General features: G+C 44.1%; 1 protein-coding gene and 1 pseudogene across 1 annotated transcript in view; both read right to left on the bottom strand.

Annotated features, from left to right (window-relative positions):
- Nucleotides 1–1,673: 1,673 nt before the first annotated feature.
- LOC119518571 lies at nucleotides 1,674–5,028 on the bottom strand (annotated as a pseudogene).
- A 428-nt stretch (nucleotides 5,029–5,456) lies between these two features.
- GLG1 (golgi glycoprotein 1) overlaps nucleotides 5,457–18,259 on the bottom strand; it is a 216,890-nt gene continuing 204,087 nt past the window's right edge. Inside the window, exon 27 of the mRNA XM_037816454.1 lies at nucleotides 5,457–5,746. Coding sequence (XP_037672382.1) covers nucleotides 5,713–5,746 — 34 coding nt within the window. The 3' untranslated portion in view covers nucleotides 5,457–5,712. The remainder of the gene's footprint in view (nucleotides 5,747–18,259) is intronic.

Genomic DNA, 18,259 nt, shown 5'->3' on the forward strand with positions numbered 1-18,259 from the left:
AACCCTTTTCAACATGAGCAGGTTAGAGTGGTCACTGCCTAGACATCCCTGAAGATCAGGAAAGTGAGTGAACTAGAGGAAGGGGTAGCTACAGACAAGATGGAATTTAACAAAGGATTATGAATACTGAATCTTTATATAATTTTCTTTTTCTTAGTTGCTAGAGTATCAGAATAGTTAGAAGGAAAGAAACAAAATGGTGGAACTGTAATCCACAGCATCCTTTGAAATTTGTTCTATAGCTACTTGTTAAATGGGAATTTAAAAGCTATAATTTTGTATATATGCTGTATTTCACAATAAGGAAATAACTGAAATTATGGTACTATAACTCATAATAACTTCAAAAATTTCCTATATATCTACTTGTTAAATCATACTTTGAAAGATATTATCTTTTTGTATATACATTATATTTCATAATAAGGAAATAATTGAAAATGTGGAATTGTAACCTATACTAGTCTTTGAAATTTGCTCTCTTACTACTTGTTAAATTGCCTTTGGAAAGTTGTCACTTTTATGTATATATGCTAAATTCTACAATTTAAAAATTAAAAACAAAAACAAAAACAAAAACAAAAACAAAAAAACTCGGCTGTTAGCTGTCAGCAGAGCCCTTCACGTGCTTTCTTTGCTTCCTGGAAGGGGCGCTCTACATGCTCGCTCCCGGAGGGGCCATGTTGTGGCTTCCTAAGGCAGCAGTTCGCTTCAGTGCCCTCTGGGACTTAGCACTTTCCCTTCTAGGTATGGTGATTCAGTCAGTGCCATTAGGGGACTGAGCTGCTGTAAACATGTTTTGATAATTAGAAGCCAAAACGTACACAAATGATCATAGCAGCCTCATTCAGAACAGCTCCAAGGTGGAAACAACCCAAGTGTCCATCAACCGATGAATAAATAAAAAATGTGGTGTGTCCATCCAAGGGAATATTATTTGTCCATAAAAAGGAATTAAGTGCTGATCCTTATGAAACATGGATGAGCCTTGAAAACGTTACGTGAAATGAAAGAAGCCAGATATAAAAGGCTACATATTGCATGATTCCATTCATATGGAAGTCCAGAATTGGGAAATCCATAGAGACAGAAAGTAGATTAGTGGTTTCCAGGAACTGGAGAGAGTGGGGGCTTGGGGAGCAGTGGGGGTGACTGCTAATGGATAGAGGGTTTCTTCTCAGAATGATGAAAATGTTCTAAAATTGACTGTGGTGATGGTTGCACAACTCTGTGAATACACTAAATATGATTGGATTCTACACTTTAAAAGGAGTGAATTGTATGGTATGTAAATTATATCTCAATAAGGCTCTTTAAAAAAATTAGGTGCCTGCCTCTGACACCAGAGCAGCAGGTGGATGGTGGTGTGTTGGCATCAGGCACCGTCCTTCGTAGGGCAGGTGCCCAGGGTTTGTGTGCAGAGCCTCCCTACCACAGGGCACTGAGAAAGCTGGAGGATGTTGTTAAGGGATAACTTTTGGCTCCCTGACTTTTTTTTCATTAAGTTTTGTTTTAATGGGTTTTAACATTCTGTGACAGATTTTTGGTCAAGTTGTTTCCATTTAAAAAGTACTGATTTTAAAAACTAGTAACTTAAAACTGCCACGTAAAAGGAACAAATGGCCCACAAAACATCCCTTTCCTTCTGAAGATCATTAACCAATCTTTCACTATTAAATACAAATGGCCAATTGAGACCAACAGTTCTGAGACTGTTCTTCCACCACTGATTTGACTAAGGTGGCAGGTGTTATGGGTAATATCCATTTAGCCTTCAGAGCTCCCTGGGCAGCCCTGGTGACCCAGCTAGCTCCAGCAGCCTTCTTGTCCACTGCCTTGATGACACCCACAGCAACTGTTGGTCTCATATCACAAACAGCAAAACAACCCACAGGAGGAGAGTCAGAGAAGTTCTCAACATACATTGGCTTGCCAGGAACCACATTGACGACGGCAGCATCACCAGAATTCAGGAATCTGGGGCCATCTTCCAGCTTCTTATCAGAAGGGCAATCAATCTTCTCCTTCAGCTTAGCAAACTTGAAGCAATGCAAGCTGGGTGACAGTCCAGCACAGGTGCACAGCTGGCACTGATCTGGCCTGGCTGGTTCAGGAAAATCACTTGAGCAGTGATGCCAGCTGTTTTCATCGGTGGGTCATTTTTGCTGTCACCAGCCATATTGCCACGATGAACATCTTTTACAGACATGTTTTTGACACTGAAGCCCACATGGTCCCCAGGAAGAGCTTCACGCCAAGCTTCATGGTGCATTTCAACAGACTTGACTTTAGTTGCCACATTGATTGGAGCAAAGGTGACCACCGTGCCCAGTTTTGAGAGCTTACGCCTACAGGGACAGCACCAAGGCCACCAACTTTGCAGACGTCTTGAAGGGGCAGATGCAAGGGCTTGTCAATTGGATAAGCAGATGGCAGGATGCAGTCTGGAGCTCTGGGCAGTGTTCTAGTTTGCTAATGCCGCCATTAAGCAAAATACCAGAAATGGATTGGCTTTTATAAAAGGGGGGTTATTTGGTTACAAAGTTACAGTCTTAAGGCCACAAAGTGTCCAAGATAAGGCATCAGCAATAGGGTACCTTCACTGGAGAAAGACCATTGGCATCCAGAAAACCTCTGTTTGCTGGGAAGTCACATGGCTGGCGTCTGCTCCAGAGTACTGGTTTCAAAATGGCTTTCTCCCAGGACATTCCTCTCTAGGCTGCAGTTCCTCAAAAATGTCACTCTTAGTTGCTCTTGAGGTGTTTGTCCTCTCTTAGCTTTTCTGGAGCAAGAGTCTGCTTTCAACAGCCATCTTCAAACTGTCTCTCATCTGCAGCTCCTCTCTCAGCTTCTGTGCATTCTTCAAAGTGTCCCTCTCGGCTGTAGCAAGCTCGCTCCTTCTGTCTGAGTTTATATAGTGTTCTAGTAAAGTAATCAAGGCCCACGCTGGATGGGCAGGGCCACAACTCCATGGAAATTATCCAGTCAGAGTTATCACCTGAAGATGGGTGTATCACATCTCCATGGAAATGCTCAAAGAATTACAATCTAATCAACACTAATACGTCTGCCCACACAAGATTGCATCAAAGATAATAGCATTTTGTGGGACATAATACATGCAAACCAGCACAGGCAGTGTGGTCCCATGGGCATTGCCATCCTTCCGGGTGACTTTCCATCCCTTGAATAAGTTAACACTTGGCTCCAGCATTTTGACACCATTCCAATTCAAAATTGGCACAAATGCTACTTAGTGTTGGGATTGTAGCCAGTTTTCTAAATGGAGGTGCTGACTTGCTTAACAATTTCCTCACACTTCTTCTGGCTGTAGGGTGGCTAAGTGGAATCACTTTAACACCAACAATTAGTTGCTTCACACCCATGGGTCTGCCCGTTCTGGGAGATAACCAGCTTCACATCCAGCAACACCGGCAGCACTAGCCAGGAAGGCACAGGCAGCCTGAGGTATGCCTGCAGTCATGGTTGTGACAATGTCTGTGTCGTGAGGTGTCAATGAGTGCACGTAGCACTTGCTGGTCTCAAATTTCTACAGGAAGATACCGATGGTGAAACCATGCTCACATCCAGCTTCAGTTTACCCAAGGCCCAGGCTTCCTTGAAGGAGCCCTCTGCCATCTCAGCAGCCTCCTTCTCAAGGTTTTCAATGGTTCTTTTGTTGATTCCACCACATTTGTGGATTGGTGGCAGTAGTGGTTGGACTTGCCCAGATCTACAAGCCCAATGATGACAATGTTAATACAAGTCTTTTCCTTTACCATTTTGGCTTAAGATTCAACTATGGTTTTCAAAACACCTGTGTTCTGGAGGAAGCCCTTTTGTGAAAAAAGTCTGGTTCCTTGATTTTTTGGCTTGAACCTAGTGCTCCGGCCTTTATTCCATCCTCTTCTCCTATTAGGGACATGCACAAGAGCTAGAAGGTAGTGTCTTTGTTTTTGTTGTTGTTTGTTTTCTAATTCCTTGCAAGGGGCTGGGTGCTCCTAGAGATCTTCAGGGAGAAGAGCATCAGGTGGGCAGTCAGCAGGGCCTGTGCCACTGCTGACTTGAGGTGTGTCCTTGGGACAGGCCCCCTCCTGTTTGGTTCCCCTCCTCGTCACCCTGTTGGTGGAGGAGGGGTGTCCCACCCTGAACAGTCTGAGATGGCCAAACCCCCAGCACTGGACAGATGAGATCCACAGCGGTTATCAGTTGCAGGTACTCACAGCCCCGGGGAGGAGGAGGACACAGCGCACCCTGCAGGGCCTTGCGGGGGTTTCACTCGGGAGCAGAGTGAGCCAGAGTGGCAGGGGGAGGCGGCTTTGTAGTACCAAGGGGGTGAGGTGACCCCTGGTTCCCACGGGAGAATGAGACTGGCTTATTTGAATAGTCTTGTTGGCTGGCAGGGAAGTGAAGCCTGTTGGGTTGAGGCTTCAAGCTGGCCCAGTTGAGAGTGGAACTAGCCAGGTGGGAGGCATATCTGGCAAGAGCAGAGGAACTCACAGTTCAGCCTTTGGGGCCCTGTGAGGCTCAAAGACGTCAAAGCAGCACATGGAATTTTAGGCACAACAATATACCCTCAACCTTCTAAAATTTAGTTGCTTCCTGGAATACCTGAATTGCATATCTGGTGGGCTGGCAAGGGGAAGACTATGGCACAGCCATGGTGAGAAACTCAGCTCTGACCGGCGGACGCTCCAGGATCTCTAAAATGAACTATGGGTACTGAGAAGCGGGGATTTGAGTCCCTGCTTTAGGAGAAGGAGCTGACGGGTGAAAGCCCAGCCAAACCCCGCTGTCCCATGGGGCCACCAGGTGGGCTCTGGGAGTGAGATTGCTGCCCACGAGAGACCATGAGGTGGTGGTACCTGGGAAGGGATGGTCACGGGCAGGCTGCCCCTCTGGAGGGGTCTGCTCAGTTCTAGACAGGGAAGGGGAGCTCTCTAAAGGAGGGGGACCTTGTGGAGCAAATGAGGAAGGCCAGGAAGGCAGGGATACCTCGCTGGATGATTTCCAGAGGAGACGCTCCATCCGCAGAGGTCTAAGGGCTCTGGCCAGCTTCTCCCTGGGAAGCTGAGTTCAGGAAGCCCTTCCCATCGATTGCTGCTGCCTCACAACCAAAGTGCCGCCTACCCAGCCATGAAACAGTGAGGGCAGGAGAAGGCCACGGGTGCTGGCAGCAGGCAGGCCTGGGTTCTAATCCCACCTGCAGCTCTTGAAGGATGCTTGATCCTCAGCAAGTTACTCCCCTCTTTGAGACCCGGTTTCATCATCTATAAAATAGTATAAAAAACACTTCCCTGGCACACAGTAAAAGTTAGCTTATTTTTCAATGTTATTTTTATTGATTAAAATTTGAATGCATTACTTTAATTCAAATTTATTAAATTTGAATTTATTAAAAAAAAACAATATAGATAATACGAAATTTAAATGACCCTACCGGATCTCACTTCCTGTTCAAAGTTCTGTGATCATGGTGTTTGAACAAGATGACTGTACAAATTAAATTGTTTAGTGTACTACAGCGTACATTGAAAAGTTGTCCTCCAACCCTTAGTCTCCTTCCCAGGTAACCTGCTACCAGTCACGTCACAGGGTCATTTTATTAGTGCTAATAGCTCCTATTTATCAGGGGATCACTTTGTGCCAGGATGATGCATTGCCCCTTTTTGGTGGACAGTGTTACCCCGTTCTGGGGGGCAGGGTGCAGGCTCAAAGGTGGAACAACTTGCTTGGCAATACAGACCTGTAAGGAAAAAGCCAGGATTTAAAAACCCAAATGATTTCCTGTGTGTAAATCCCCTAGAACAATAAACCACCTCTACCACCTCCACATAGCCAAAGCCTTTCCACCAGGAGCTATGCAGGGAGCTCCCAGGGAGAGTCAAGGCCACTGAGCTGCAGTTTGATAGTTTCAGGTATTTACTTCTAGCTATTCCAATTCACTAAAACCTAGAAAGGGATATCTATATAGTCCATAAGAATGCCCACCAGAGTGACCTCTTGACTCCATTTGAAAACTCTCAGCCATTGAAACTTTATTTTGTTTCATTCTACTTTCCCCTTTTGGTAAAGAAGATGTTTTCAATCCCAAGATGACAGGTCCAGGTTCATCCCCAGGAGTCACAGCTTGCATTGCCAGGGAGATTTACACCCCTGGGAGGGAGGTCCCACGTAGAGGGGAGGGCAGTGAGTTCACCTGCCGAGTTGGCTTAGCTAGAGAGAGAGAGGGTCACATCTGAGCAACAAAGAGGCACTCAGGGGGAGACTCTTTGGCACAGTTATAAGCAAGTTTAGCTTCTCCTTTGCAGCAATGAACCTCACGAGGGCAAGCCCCAAGACAGAGGGCTCGGCATACCAAACCATCGCTCCTCAGTGTTTATGAGAACATCAGCAACAACCCAAGTGAGGAAGTCCAACACTTCTGCATTTTCCCTCAGCTCCTGGTGAGGGGGCTGCAAATATATTTTTATTCTCTGCCCGAATTACTCTGGGATGTGTTGCTATTTTACACTAACCTGTGCAAACCTACTGGATCTCACTTCCTGTTCAAAGTTCCGTAATCATGGTGTTTGAACAAGATGACTGTACAAATTAAATTGTTTAGTGTACTACGGAAAATATAGATCCTGCTCCAGATAGCCATCTTTTCCCTTGGTCTCACACGGAAGTTCAAGTTTTAAAACACAGTCGGATCAGGGCATCCGGGGAGGGGGGTCGGGATATGCTGGAGTTCTGTGTATGGAGTTTGTATTGTTTTTGCAACTGTTCTTATAAGTTTGAACTTATTTCAAAATAAAATTAAAAAAAAACAAAAACACAGTCAGTATCGTCCTTAACCCTTTGTCCTGATTTGCCTTAGTCCTAACCACATCTGCTTCACTCATATCTCTAACTGAAGTCTAGACTGTTTTACATCTTTTTAAACAGTTGCTGTATGCACTAATACTGACGTTCATACTGCCGAGCTCTAGCTGTGAATCTCAGGTGTCACACAGAAACCCCAAGTTCCAGAGACCGATCAGGTCACACACAAAGAGATCAGCATCTCAGAATTTGGAGTCAGCCATTACAATTCAGGAATAGATGTGACTGCTGTTAAGAGCTTACAATCTAGAGACCATTACAATAAGCATTCCCCTGATACGCTGTGCTCTAAGATTCAATTCTGAGCTTACACATTGTAGTTAGTCCATATTGGTGAGGCATTATAGTGTTTGCCTTTGTTTCTGGCTTAGTTCACTCAAAATGCTGTCACAGGATCCATTCACCTCGTTTCGTGTCTCACAGCTTCACTCCTTCTCGCAGTTGCTCCATATTCCATTGCATGCACACACCACAGTTCGTTCTGTTCCTCAGTCCACTACATTCTTAACACGAATCATCCTAAGTCTCATGACAATCCTCTGAGGTGGAATTTTGCCTTCTTACAGCTTAGGAAGGAAGTAGCAGACACAGGTTCCAAGTGCAGCAGTCCAATGGCAGGGCACCCTTTGCAGAGCGACAGGAGGGGCTGTACAGTAGAGGCCCTGGGGGGAGGTCGAGGCATAACCAAGAAGCAGGAGCGGCCAGGAGAGGGGCTGCAGTGCCTCCCCGGCTTGGGCAGGGGTAGCTCCCCACCTCTCAGGCCTATCTTTATCCCTTTGGACAGGTGGGCACCTGCCTAGCATCCATTCTGTTCTTTTGGTAACAGCAATCCAGCTTTCCTCGGGGAACCACCATGTTGTGACTTGAAGTCCACAAAGATCAGAGGACACTGCCCCACCCCATTTCCAACTTCCAGAGGGGCACACGGGACCTGGTCCCGGCCAGCCCACTGATCGAAGTGGCTGGTTTGGGCGAACACCTGACCCAGGTTGGTTCAGCATGGGCTTGGAGCTCACTCTGACTCCAGGGGAGACTTCTTTCTTTCTACTGGGCCGGCCGAGCGGGCAGACCCCTGCGTTGAGCACTGAGGGACAGCTGAGCACCACCCGTGGAGAGCCTGCCTGAGAATGAAACTGGAACAGGAAAGCAGAGCAGAGAGAAGGAGAGGGATGCGTTTCTGGCAAAGCTGCTGAAGCCCTTGGATCCAGCCAGGTCTGAAGCTGGGACCTCCCGGGGACTTTTCAGTTTCATGGGGCACTAAGTTGCCTCCTTTGCTTAAATTGCAGTTGGGTTTCTGTCCTTTGCAACTGAAGTAGTCCTCTGCACGTCATCCCAGCACTCAGATGGCCCCACCCCGCAGAGCACAAACTAGGGGCTTTCCGAGAGACCTGGATATTGGGGGTGACCTTCAAATGCACTGCACCTGCCCGCCGCCCTCCACAGCTGGGAGAAAGCAGACACCAAGCCCCAGGTCCTGGGCCGCAGCGGAGGGCTTTGTTTGAGAAGAGGTGCCATGCCCTCGGTCCTGGGGCTGACATGGAGATGGCCCCCCAACCAAGGCTTCTGAGAGGAGCCACGGCATCCGGGCCCGGCCGGGCCCTGCTGCTGCTGGTGCTGCTCTGGGCCCTGGGTGAGCTCTCCCTTCTCCCCGTTCCTAGTCCCAGCCCTGCTCTCCTTTTAATAAGGGTATGGGGGGACGGGTGCTGCCCAGTGGACAAATCTGGGTTGCAGAGCCCGTGAAGGAGAGCCTTCTTAGGCTGGGACAGGACATGGCAGCTCAGAGGCCACGGACTCACGAGCTACTCACTCCTGGGGTCCCTAACCCCATGAAGGACAACACGGGGCCTGAGAGAGGGCAGAGCACTGGGAATGGGAGAGACCTGCCTGGGCACCAAGGGTCAGGATGCTCGGGCTGGCCCTGGATGGACAGGGAGGAGCCACGCGAGGCAGGGAGGGCTGGGTTAGGGGTAGGGGTCGCTGCGCAATGCTGCCCAACGACGCATCACGGAAATAGTAGAAATAGGCAATATTTATTAAACAGTCCCTATGTGTTAGGATTTATCTCATTTAAACTTGTTGACTATTCTATCACAGGCGAGGAAACTGAGGCCTAGGGTTTAAATCACTTGTCCAAAGCTACACAGCTAGTAGGTGGGGAGCTGATCCGGGTGGGCCAGCAGGGCCAGCAAGCCTGAGGTGGGGGGGACGCAGGAGATGGGCCAGGAGAGCAGTCTGGGGGCTGGGCGTGGAGGATGGGAGAACAGCTGCGGAAGGGTACTCTGCAGGACCGGGACACAAGGCAGACTTGTCGGAGGCGTCCAACTAGTCTGCAGAAGACAAAGGGGAAGAGGTCTGTTCCTCACCGAAATCTGGGGAAATGAGACCAGAGTAACCAAAGAGCTACCCTAAAGGGCACTTGGACAAGAGACAGGAGAGAGAGGGTGAGGGCATGCGAGGCCCAGGGGCAAGGCTGAGGGAATGGAGCCTCGATGGGCTGAGGTTGCGGGTGAGGGGTGGGGGAGAGCTGAGCCCAGGGTTGTGAGGCTTGGAGGAGGAAGTGGTCAGGGCTAAGTGCTGCAGAAAGGTCCAGAGAGATGACGGCGAAGACGTTGCTTGTGTGCAGTGGGGGAGAGAGGCTTACTCTTTTCAAAATGTAAAACCTTTTATTTTTGTCTAATTGTAATAGAAGAGCATGAAAAATGCAATTAAACAGGAGTATATGCATTAAAAGTTATAAGGCTTCTGTTATAATCCTAACAGTTTCATGCATATCCTTCCAGACTTTGGAGTATGCATAACAACAGTTGAATTCATGTGTAGGAGAATTCTCTGCATATCAGCCACAGCTAGAGTGTCTTTTTCATTTTAGCCATTCAGGTGTGGGTAAGTTTATCTGATTGGAGCCTTAGTTTGTGTTTCCCTGATGACTAATGAGATGGAGCATCTTTTCATGTTTATTGGCCATGCAGACTCTTCTTTTGTGAAGGCACCCAAATCTTTTGCCCATTTTTCTATTGGTTTGACTTTTTCTTAATGATTTGTAGGTCTTTATATACTCTAAATGCAAATCCTGTTGGTTGTATGTTTTGCAAATATCTTCCACTCCCTGGCTCACTTTTTCACATTTGTTAATTTTGATAAACAGAAGCTCTCCATTTTAATGTTCAATGTATGGTTTTTCCTTCGTGACTGACATTTCGGGTGTTGTATTTTAAAAATCTTTGCCTACCTTATGGTGATAAAGATATTCTGTTTTCTTCTAAAAACTTGGTTTTACCTTCCATATTTAGATGTATAATTCCACTGAAATTGATATTTGGTTTAAATTCATTTCCTGTGGATATCAAGTTGACCCAGCACCATTAATTGAAAGGACGATCCTTTCCCCACAGCATTGCAGTAGCAAGTTTGTTTTAAATCAAGTCACCATATACATGCTTTTCGATTCTGCATTCTGTTCTACTGGTCCATTTGACTCTCCTTGCATCTAAACTACGTTGTCCTCATTACTGTGTCTTTCGAATGTCTTGGTATCTGGTAGTGTACATACTCCAGCTTTGTTGTTCAAGACTGCCTTGGATGTAGTGGAGGCTCGTTATCTTTATTCAATCAGGGACCAAACTGAGTCATGACTGGAATACAGCGCCCCTGCCTCCATTTTTTTTAACTTAATTTTTTTTTAAATTTTGAAATAATTTCAAACTTGCAGAAAAGTCACAAGACTAGTTCAAATTACCCTCATATACCTTTAATCCAGATTCGTTAGTTTTTAAAGTTTTGCCAAATTACTCTCTCTGTCTCACATATACACTCTTATGGACCTTTGAGAGTATGTTGAATACATCATGCCCTTTGACCACATACTTCAGTGTTTCCTAAAAACAAGAGTATTTGCATAGATAATCAATACAATGATCAAATTTAGAAAATTATCAAATTCAGGTATAACACTGTTACCTAATTTACAACTCATATGTCAATTTCAATTGCATCAATAATGTCTTTTATAGCAAATTTTCTCAAATACAGGGTCCAGTACAGGAACATGGATGGCATTTAGTTGTCATGTCTGTTTAGCCTCTTTTAATCTGGAACAGTCAATTAACCTCCATCTTTCATGAACTTGACATTTTAAAAAGAATACAGGTCAGTTATTTTATACAATATTCCTTAATTGGTTTGTCTGAAGTTTCCAAATGTTTAGATTCAGGTTAAGAATTTTTGACTAAAACAATACACAAGCCATAAGTGGTTTTGTCTTTCTTAGGGAATCACAACTGGAGGCAAATAATTTCCATTTGCTCCTTATTGTAGATATTAATTTAATTTTAAACTTTTTCTGAAGTTCAGATTTACAGAAAAGTTTAGGAAAAGAATTCCTGTATCCTCCTTTCACCTAGATTCTGCCAAATATTAACATTTCATACTTGCTTTATTATTTTCTCTTATTTTTTTCTGAATTCTTTTAGTTGCAAATATGATGTCCCTCTTTATTCCCAGTTATTTCCTAAAAATAAATTCCTTTATGTAACACAGTTCAGTTATCAAAATCAGGAAATTAACATTGATAAATATTATTTAATCTATAGATCTTATTCAAATTTTACCAATTGTCCCACCAATAGTCCTTAGAGCAAAATGCTTTTTTTCTGGTCCAGAATCCAATTCAGGGTCACATATTACATTTAGTTGCCATCTCTCATTATTCTCCTTTAATCTGGAACAGTTCCTCGGTCTTTGTCTTTCAGAACTGCACTTTTAAAGACTGTAGGTCAGTTATTTTGTAGAATGTCCCTCAGTTGGGTTTGTCTGGTGTTTCCTATAGATAGATCCCGGTCATGCATTTTTGACAGGACTACCAGAGAAAGGATGCTGTGTCCTTCAGGCACAGGATGTCAACTTGCCCCATTATTGGTAATGTGAACTTTATCACGGGGTTAAGCTGGCATTTGCCTACCTTCTCCACTATAAATTACTATTTTTTCTCTCTGTAGTTAATAAGTAATGCGGGGGGAGGTATGCTGAGACTACATGAATATCCTGTTCTCAAACAAAACAAAACAGTGAGACGTTCACCCACTAGTTTTATCATCGATCGATGCTTCTTGCCTGAGACAATTATTACTGTGGTGGTTGCCAAATAGTAATTTTCTAATTCCATAACTTCTTCTAAATTTACTAGTTGGAATTTTATGGGATGTGTTTTTTTTTTAATTTAATTTTATTGAGATTGTTCACATACCATACGTTCTAGTTTGCTAATGCTGCCGCAATGCAAAACACAGAAATGGATTGGCTTTTATAAAAGGGGGCTTATTTGGTTACACAGTTACAGTCTTAAGACCATAAAGTATCCAAGGTAACACATCAACAATTGGGTACCTTCACTGGAGGATGGCTAATGGCATCTGGAAAATCTCTGTCAGCTGGGAAGGCACGTGGCTGGCATTTGCTCCAAAGTTCTGGTTTCAAAATGGCTTTCTCCCAGGACGTTCCTCTGTAGGCCACAGCTCCTCTTCAAAATGTCACTCTCAGTTGCTCTTCGGGCGTTTCTCCTCTCTTAGCTTCTCCAGAGCAAGAGTCTGCTTTCAATGGCCATCTTCAAACTGTCTCTCATCTGCAGCTCCTCTCTTAGCTCCTGTGCATTCTTCAACGTGTCCCTTTTGGCTGTAGCAAGCTCGCTCCTTCTGTCTGAGCTTATATAGTGCTCCAGTAAACTAATCAAGGCCCATGCTGAATGGGCAGGGCCACACATCCATGGAAATTATCCAATCAGAGTTATCACCTATAGGTGGGTGGGTCACATCTCCATGGAAACATTCAATCAAAGAATTGCAATCTATTCAACACTAAATACATCTGCCCCCACAAAATTGCATCAAAGAACATGGTGTTTGGAGGACATAATACATCCAAACCAGCACACCATTAATTTTTTTTGAATTTTTAAAACATTTTCATCATCACAGAAAAGAAACAAAAACAAAAAAAAGAAAACTCAAATCCTCCCATACCCCTAACCCCTCCCTCCATTATTGACTCATAGGATTGGTAAAATAAATTTGTTACTGTTGATGAAAGAATGTTAAAATACTACTAACTGTAGTACACAGTTTGCAATAGATATATTTTTTCCCTATATAATCTTCTACTATTAACTTCTGGTTATAGTGTCACACATTTGTTCTAGTTCATGAAAGAGATTTCTAGTATTCGTATAGTTAATCACAGACATTGTTCACCACCAAGATTCACTGTTTTGTACATTCCCATCTTTTAACCTCCAACTTTCCTTCTGGCTACATACGTGACTGTAGGCTGCCCCTTTCCACCACATTCACACACCATTCAGCACTGTATCCTCATAATAATGTGCTACCATTACATCTGTCCATTATCAAACACTTAAGTTCAACCTAGTTGAACATTCTGCTCATAAGCAACTGCTCCCCATTCTTTAGCCTCATTCTATATCCTAATAACTTACATTTCATGTCTATGAGTTTACATATTACAATTAGTTCATATCAGTGAGACCATGCAATATTTGTCCTTATGTATCTGACTTTTCCACTCAATACAGTGCCCTCAAGGTTTCTTCATCAACCTACTTTTGTTAAGATGGTTTTGTGCACCCACCATACTTTTCATAAGTAAACAGTCAATGGTTTCCTGTATAGTCACATATTCATGTATTCACCACCATCACCACTATCTATATAAGGATATTTCCATTTCTTCCACAAAGAAGAAGGGGGAGTCAAAGAAGGTAGAGAGACAAAAGAAAAAGAAAGAAAGAAAGAAAGAGAGAAAGAAAGAAAACAACAGCTAGGAAGAAATAAAAAGAAAGACAGAATTAAACTAAAGTAGAATAAAAGAGACAACATCACCAATGACAAGAGTCCCATACCCCTCCTTTATGTCCCCCTCTATATGCATTTAGCTTTGGTATATTGCCTTTGTTAAATTAAAGGAAGCATAATACAATGTTTCTGTTAACTATAGTCTCTAGTTTGCATAGATTGTATTTTTTCCCTAATATCACCCTATTTTTAACACCTTGCAACATTGACATTCATTTGTTCTCCCTCATGTAAAAACATATTTGTACATTTTATCACAACTGTTGAGCCCTCTAGGTTTCACTGAATTATACAGTCCCAGTCTTTATTTTTCCTCTTTCTTTCTAGTGTCGCACATGCTCCCAACCTTCCTCTTCCAATCATATCACAGTCATCTTTGTTCAGTGTACCTACATTGTTGTGTTACCATCACCCAAAATTGTGTTCCAAATGTCTCACTCCTGTCTTTTCCTATCTGTCTGTAGTGCTCCCCTTAGCATTTCCTGTAATGCAGGTATCTCGTTCACAAACTCTCTCATTGTCTGTTTATCAGAGAATATTTTAAACTCTCCCTCATATTTGAAGGACAGTTTTGCCAGATATAGGATTCTTGGTTGATGGTTTTTCTCTTTCAGTATCTTAAATATATTACACCACTTCCTTCTTGCCTCCATAGTTTCTACTGAGACATCTGCACATAGTCTTATCAAGCTTCCTTTGTATGTGACGGATCGCTTTTCTTTTGCTAGTTTCAGGATTCTCTCTTTGTCTTTGATGTTTGATAATCTGACTATTAAGTGTCTTGGCATAGGTCTATTCAGATCTATTCTGTTTGGGGTACGCTGTGCTTCTTGGATCTGTAATTTTATGTCTTTCATAAGAGATGGGAAATTTTCATTATTTCCTCTATTATTGCTTCTGCCCCTTTTCCCTTCTCTTCTCTTTCTGGGACACCCATGACATGTACATTCATGCGCTTCATGTGGTCATTCAGTTCCCTGAGACATTGCTCATATTTTTCCATTCTTTTCCCTATCTGTTCTTCTGTGTGTAGAATTTCAGGTGTATTGTTCTTCAGTTCTTGAGTGTTTTCTTCTGCCTCTTGAGATCTGCTGTTGTATGTCTCCATTGTGTTTTTCATCTGTTGTATTGTGCCTTTCATTTCCATAGATTCTTCCAGTTGTTTTTTCAAACTTTTGATTTCTACCTTATGTTCACCCAGTGTTTTCCTTACAGCCTTCCTCTCTTTTGCCATATCTTCCCTGAACCTGTTGATTTGGTTTTTGGTCTGATTTAGCATATTTCTTTGAAAATCTTTAATAGATTGTTTCATTAAGGTGAAACAATATCTCAGCTGTATCCTGATTGAGGTGTAAGTTTTTCCTTTGACTGGGCTATATCTTCATTTTTCCTAGTGTAGACTGTAGTTTTCTGATGTCTAGGCATCTGGTTTTCTTGGTTACTCCAGTCTGATTTTCCCAGACCAGAATGCGTTCACATCTCAGAATGGGGTTATATTCAGTTTCAAGTCTCTCTGTGGATGTGTCTTAGAGATTGATAGCCTTTCCTGTGAGGTCTCTAGCCGCTGTGCTTTTCCTAACCAGCCCAGCAGGTGGTGCCTGGCAGCCTGTCGCTCTCGACTGGAGTAAGGAGGTGTGGCCCTTTAGTTTTTGTTTTGGCTGTTTTCCCCTAGGCTGTGGGGTCTGGTTCTGAAAGGAAAACCAGCACTAGAGCTGGGCTCCACCTCCTTTCTCTTAGGGAAGATACACCACCTAGGGAGTTATCATCTGCATTTGAATAGCTTCTTTGTCTCTCTGACTCTGTTATCTCCACCCCTGTCTGGGTCAGAGTGCTGGGAACTGAAAATGGCTGAGGCTTTCTCCACTGAGCCCCTCAGGTTGAGCGAGAGAAAAAACGAACAGAAAGCCCCTTTTCAGAACAAGTCCATGGCCTCCCAGTTTCACCCATCGGCCAGAGGTAACACTTGGTTTTCTGGGCTCCCCCTCCTGGGACAGAGGAGTCTTCTGGTTCTTTAAATTCAGTTGTCACTAAAAGCCTCCATCTGCTTGTTAAGGGGTTTGCAGCTTGTATTCAGCCGTCCACATTTGTTAGAAAAAAAAAAAAAAAAAACATTTGGAGCTGGGCTGAGCTATATTCACTTTCTCAAAGAGTGCTGCTTTCTACCACAGTGAGGTTTTGCAGTTCAGCCTGCCATGGGGAGAGGGAGCTCCTGGCATGGTTCCACAGTTTTTACTTACAGATTTTATGCTGCGATCTCAGGCATTCCTCTCAATCCAGGTTGGTGTATGATGTGTGGATAGTCACAGTTGTCCCCCAGCAGTTATTCCAAATTATTTACTAGTTGTTCCTGGCTGTTTATTAGTTGTTCCAGAGGACTAAATTCCACTCCTCTCTATGCCGCCATCTTGCCCCCTCCTGGGATGTGGTTTTCACTGAACCTCTCATTTGCCCTTGTTTTGGGGCCTTTCCTTCTTGGACTTTCCAACTGAAGGCCTGGTTACTGGGATCTCTCCTTTTGAAAGACCTTCAACTCCTCTTAAGCTTTCAATTTTGACATCCTAGCCTGTGAAATCACCAAAAGCTCTGCTAACTTCTCTCCCACTGGCAGCCTTCTGTCAGGGAAAACCCTAGATCCTCGGCCTCTGGCCAAAGTCAGCAAATTCAACTGGCTGTAGATTGTCAGCTTGCCTCTCCACAGTCTTAACCCCTCTGGTCATTGCTGCCTCTACAGCTCATTTAAACCACAAAATCCATTGCTTTATCTGACTTTTCTAGCTAGTCTCCTTGGGAACATTACTCAGCTGAAAACTACTCTGTCCTACTCAGAAGCAAAAGTTCTACATTTTCCTTTTTAAGTACTGTATAGTATTGCATCATATGGGTGTCCCATTTAAAAATTTAACTTCCCCTCTAACTATAGTTGTTCAGTTTCTCATTATTAAAAAGGGTGATCATCCTTGCAGATATTCCACTATTCAGGAGTTCAATGGTTTCCATAAGATGTGTATGAAAATGGAATTTCTAGACCAGAGAGTATGATGGTGTACAATTTTGACAGATACTGTCAAATGGCCCTCTGTTGTGATCATACTCTCTCCGACCACATACCAAGATGCCTGTTTGCTCACAGCCTCTCCAGTCCTGCAAACTAAATATTGCCATTCTAACAAGCGAAACATATCTCATTTTAATTTGCAGAGTTTTGCTGGTTAATGAAGTTGAACTGTCTTTTATTTTTTTTTTCCCCTAGAACAGAAGTTTTACCAATGCAGGATTTTGTCTCTGGGTCTCTGTTGTATCTCAAACGCCAAAGACAGGGTCTCATAATGGGTATTGGTGATGGTGGCACGATATTGTGAATCTACTTAACACTACTGATTCTACACTTGGAAGTGGCTAAAACTGGGAAATTTCAGTTGTATCTGTTACTACAGTAACAAGTAAAAAAGAATTTTTTTTTTTTTTTTTAAATTGGGGCATACCAGGCACACATTTATTGAGTGAATTTATAGTTCTTTTGAATATTCCTTGCTCAAATCCCTTTTGATACTTGTCTCTTTCTTATGAGATTGTAGTGGTCATTTTATCTTAACTTTTGAGGTTTCTACATGCATTGGTACTAGGCTGAGCTCCTAAGAAGTGCTTAATAAATAACTGTGAAGCTGTTTTGGTGGTTACATCCTCTCTGACCCCTCAGGTGCTTCGGAGGGCTCCCTGCCCTCTCTGTTCCAGCCTCAACCTTCGGCGTTGAGTGGACAAGGCAACCCGCAGATCCGGTGTGTGGTGCATGGCAGGCCTGTCAGGGCCCACGTCCTGTCTTGGTACAGGCAGCTGCCGGGGTGTGGCCCCACCTTCCTGCTGAGTCAGCGAGAACGGGCTCCTCCCACCTATGGCTTGGGTGTGAATTCCCGCTTCTTAGCAGAGATGGACCTGGCCCAGAATGGTGCCCGCCTCACCATGGGGAATGCCAGCCCTGATGATGAGGGCACCTACTATTGTGCCATATGGTATTCAGGCCAGTATGTTTTTGGAGAGGGTACCCGTCTGCTCTATCAAGGTGAGTCCTAGGGGGCAGGGCCTCAGGCCCCCTAGAGTGTGGGACTGCAGTGAATCAGGGGTGGCAGTGGGTTTGGGAAGAAAGGTGCAGACACTAGAGCCCCCTTGGAGGATGTCTTAGCTGGAAGGGTGGAGGGAAGAGGGCTGGAAGAAGGTACTGCTTCCTGATGGGAGGACTGGCTGGGTGGATTTGAGGACAGTGCAGCCACCTTAGACTGAAAACCTTCAGACCTGGAGGGGAAGTCTACGAGAGAACATTAAGTCCATTCCCTTCTCTTGTTCTCTAGGAAGGATATTGGAGGCCCAAGGGTGGGAAGGTATGTGTATGTGGCAGGAAGAAGCTCAGAGCCCACAATCCACTAACAGACCAGATGGACAGCTGTGGGGGAAAAGTAGATTGTAGGACAGGCAAGGGAAGGCAGAGTGTCTGGGAGCTGGGAGGAAGGCCATGGAGAAGGGCCTTAGGGAAACTG

The sequence above is a fragment of the Choloepus didactylus genome, chromosome 22, assembly GCF_015220235.1.
Source record: "Choloepus didactylus isolate mChoDid1 chromosome 22, mChoDid1.pri, whole genome shotgun sequence".
NCBI classification, from domain to species: Eukaryota; Metazoa; Chordata; class Mammalia; order Pilosa; family Megalonychidae; genus Choloepus; species Choloepus didactylus.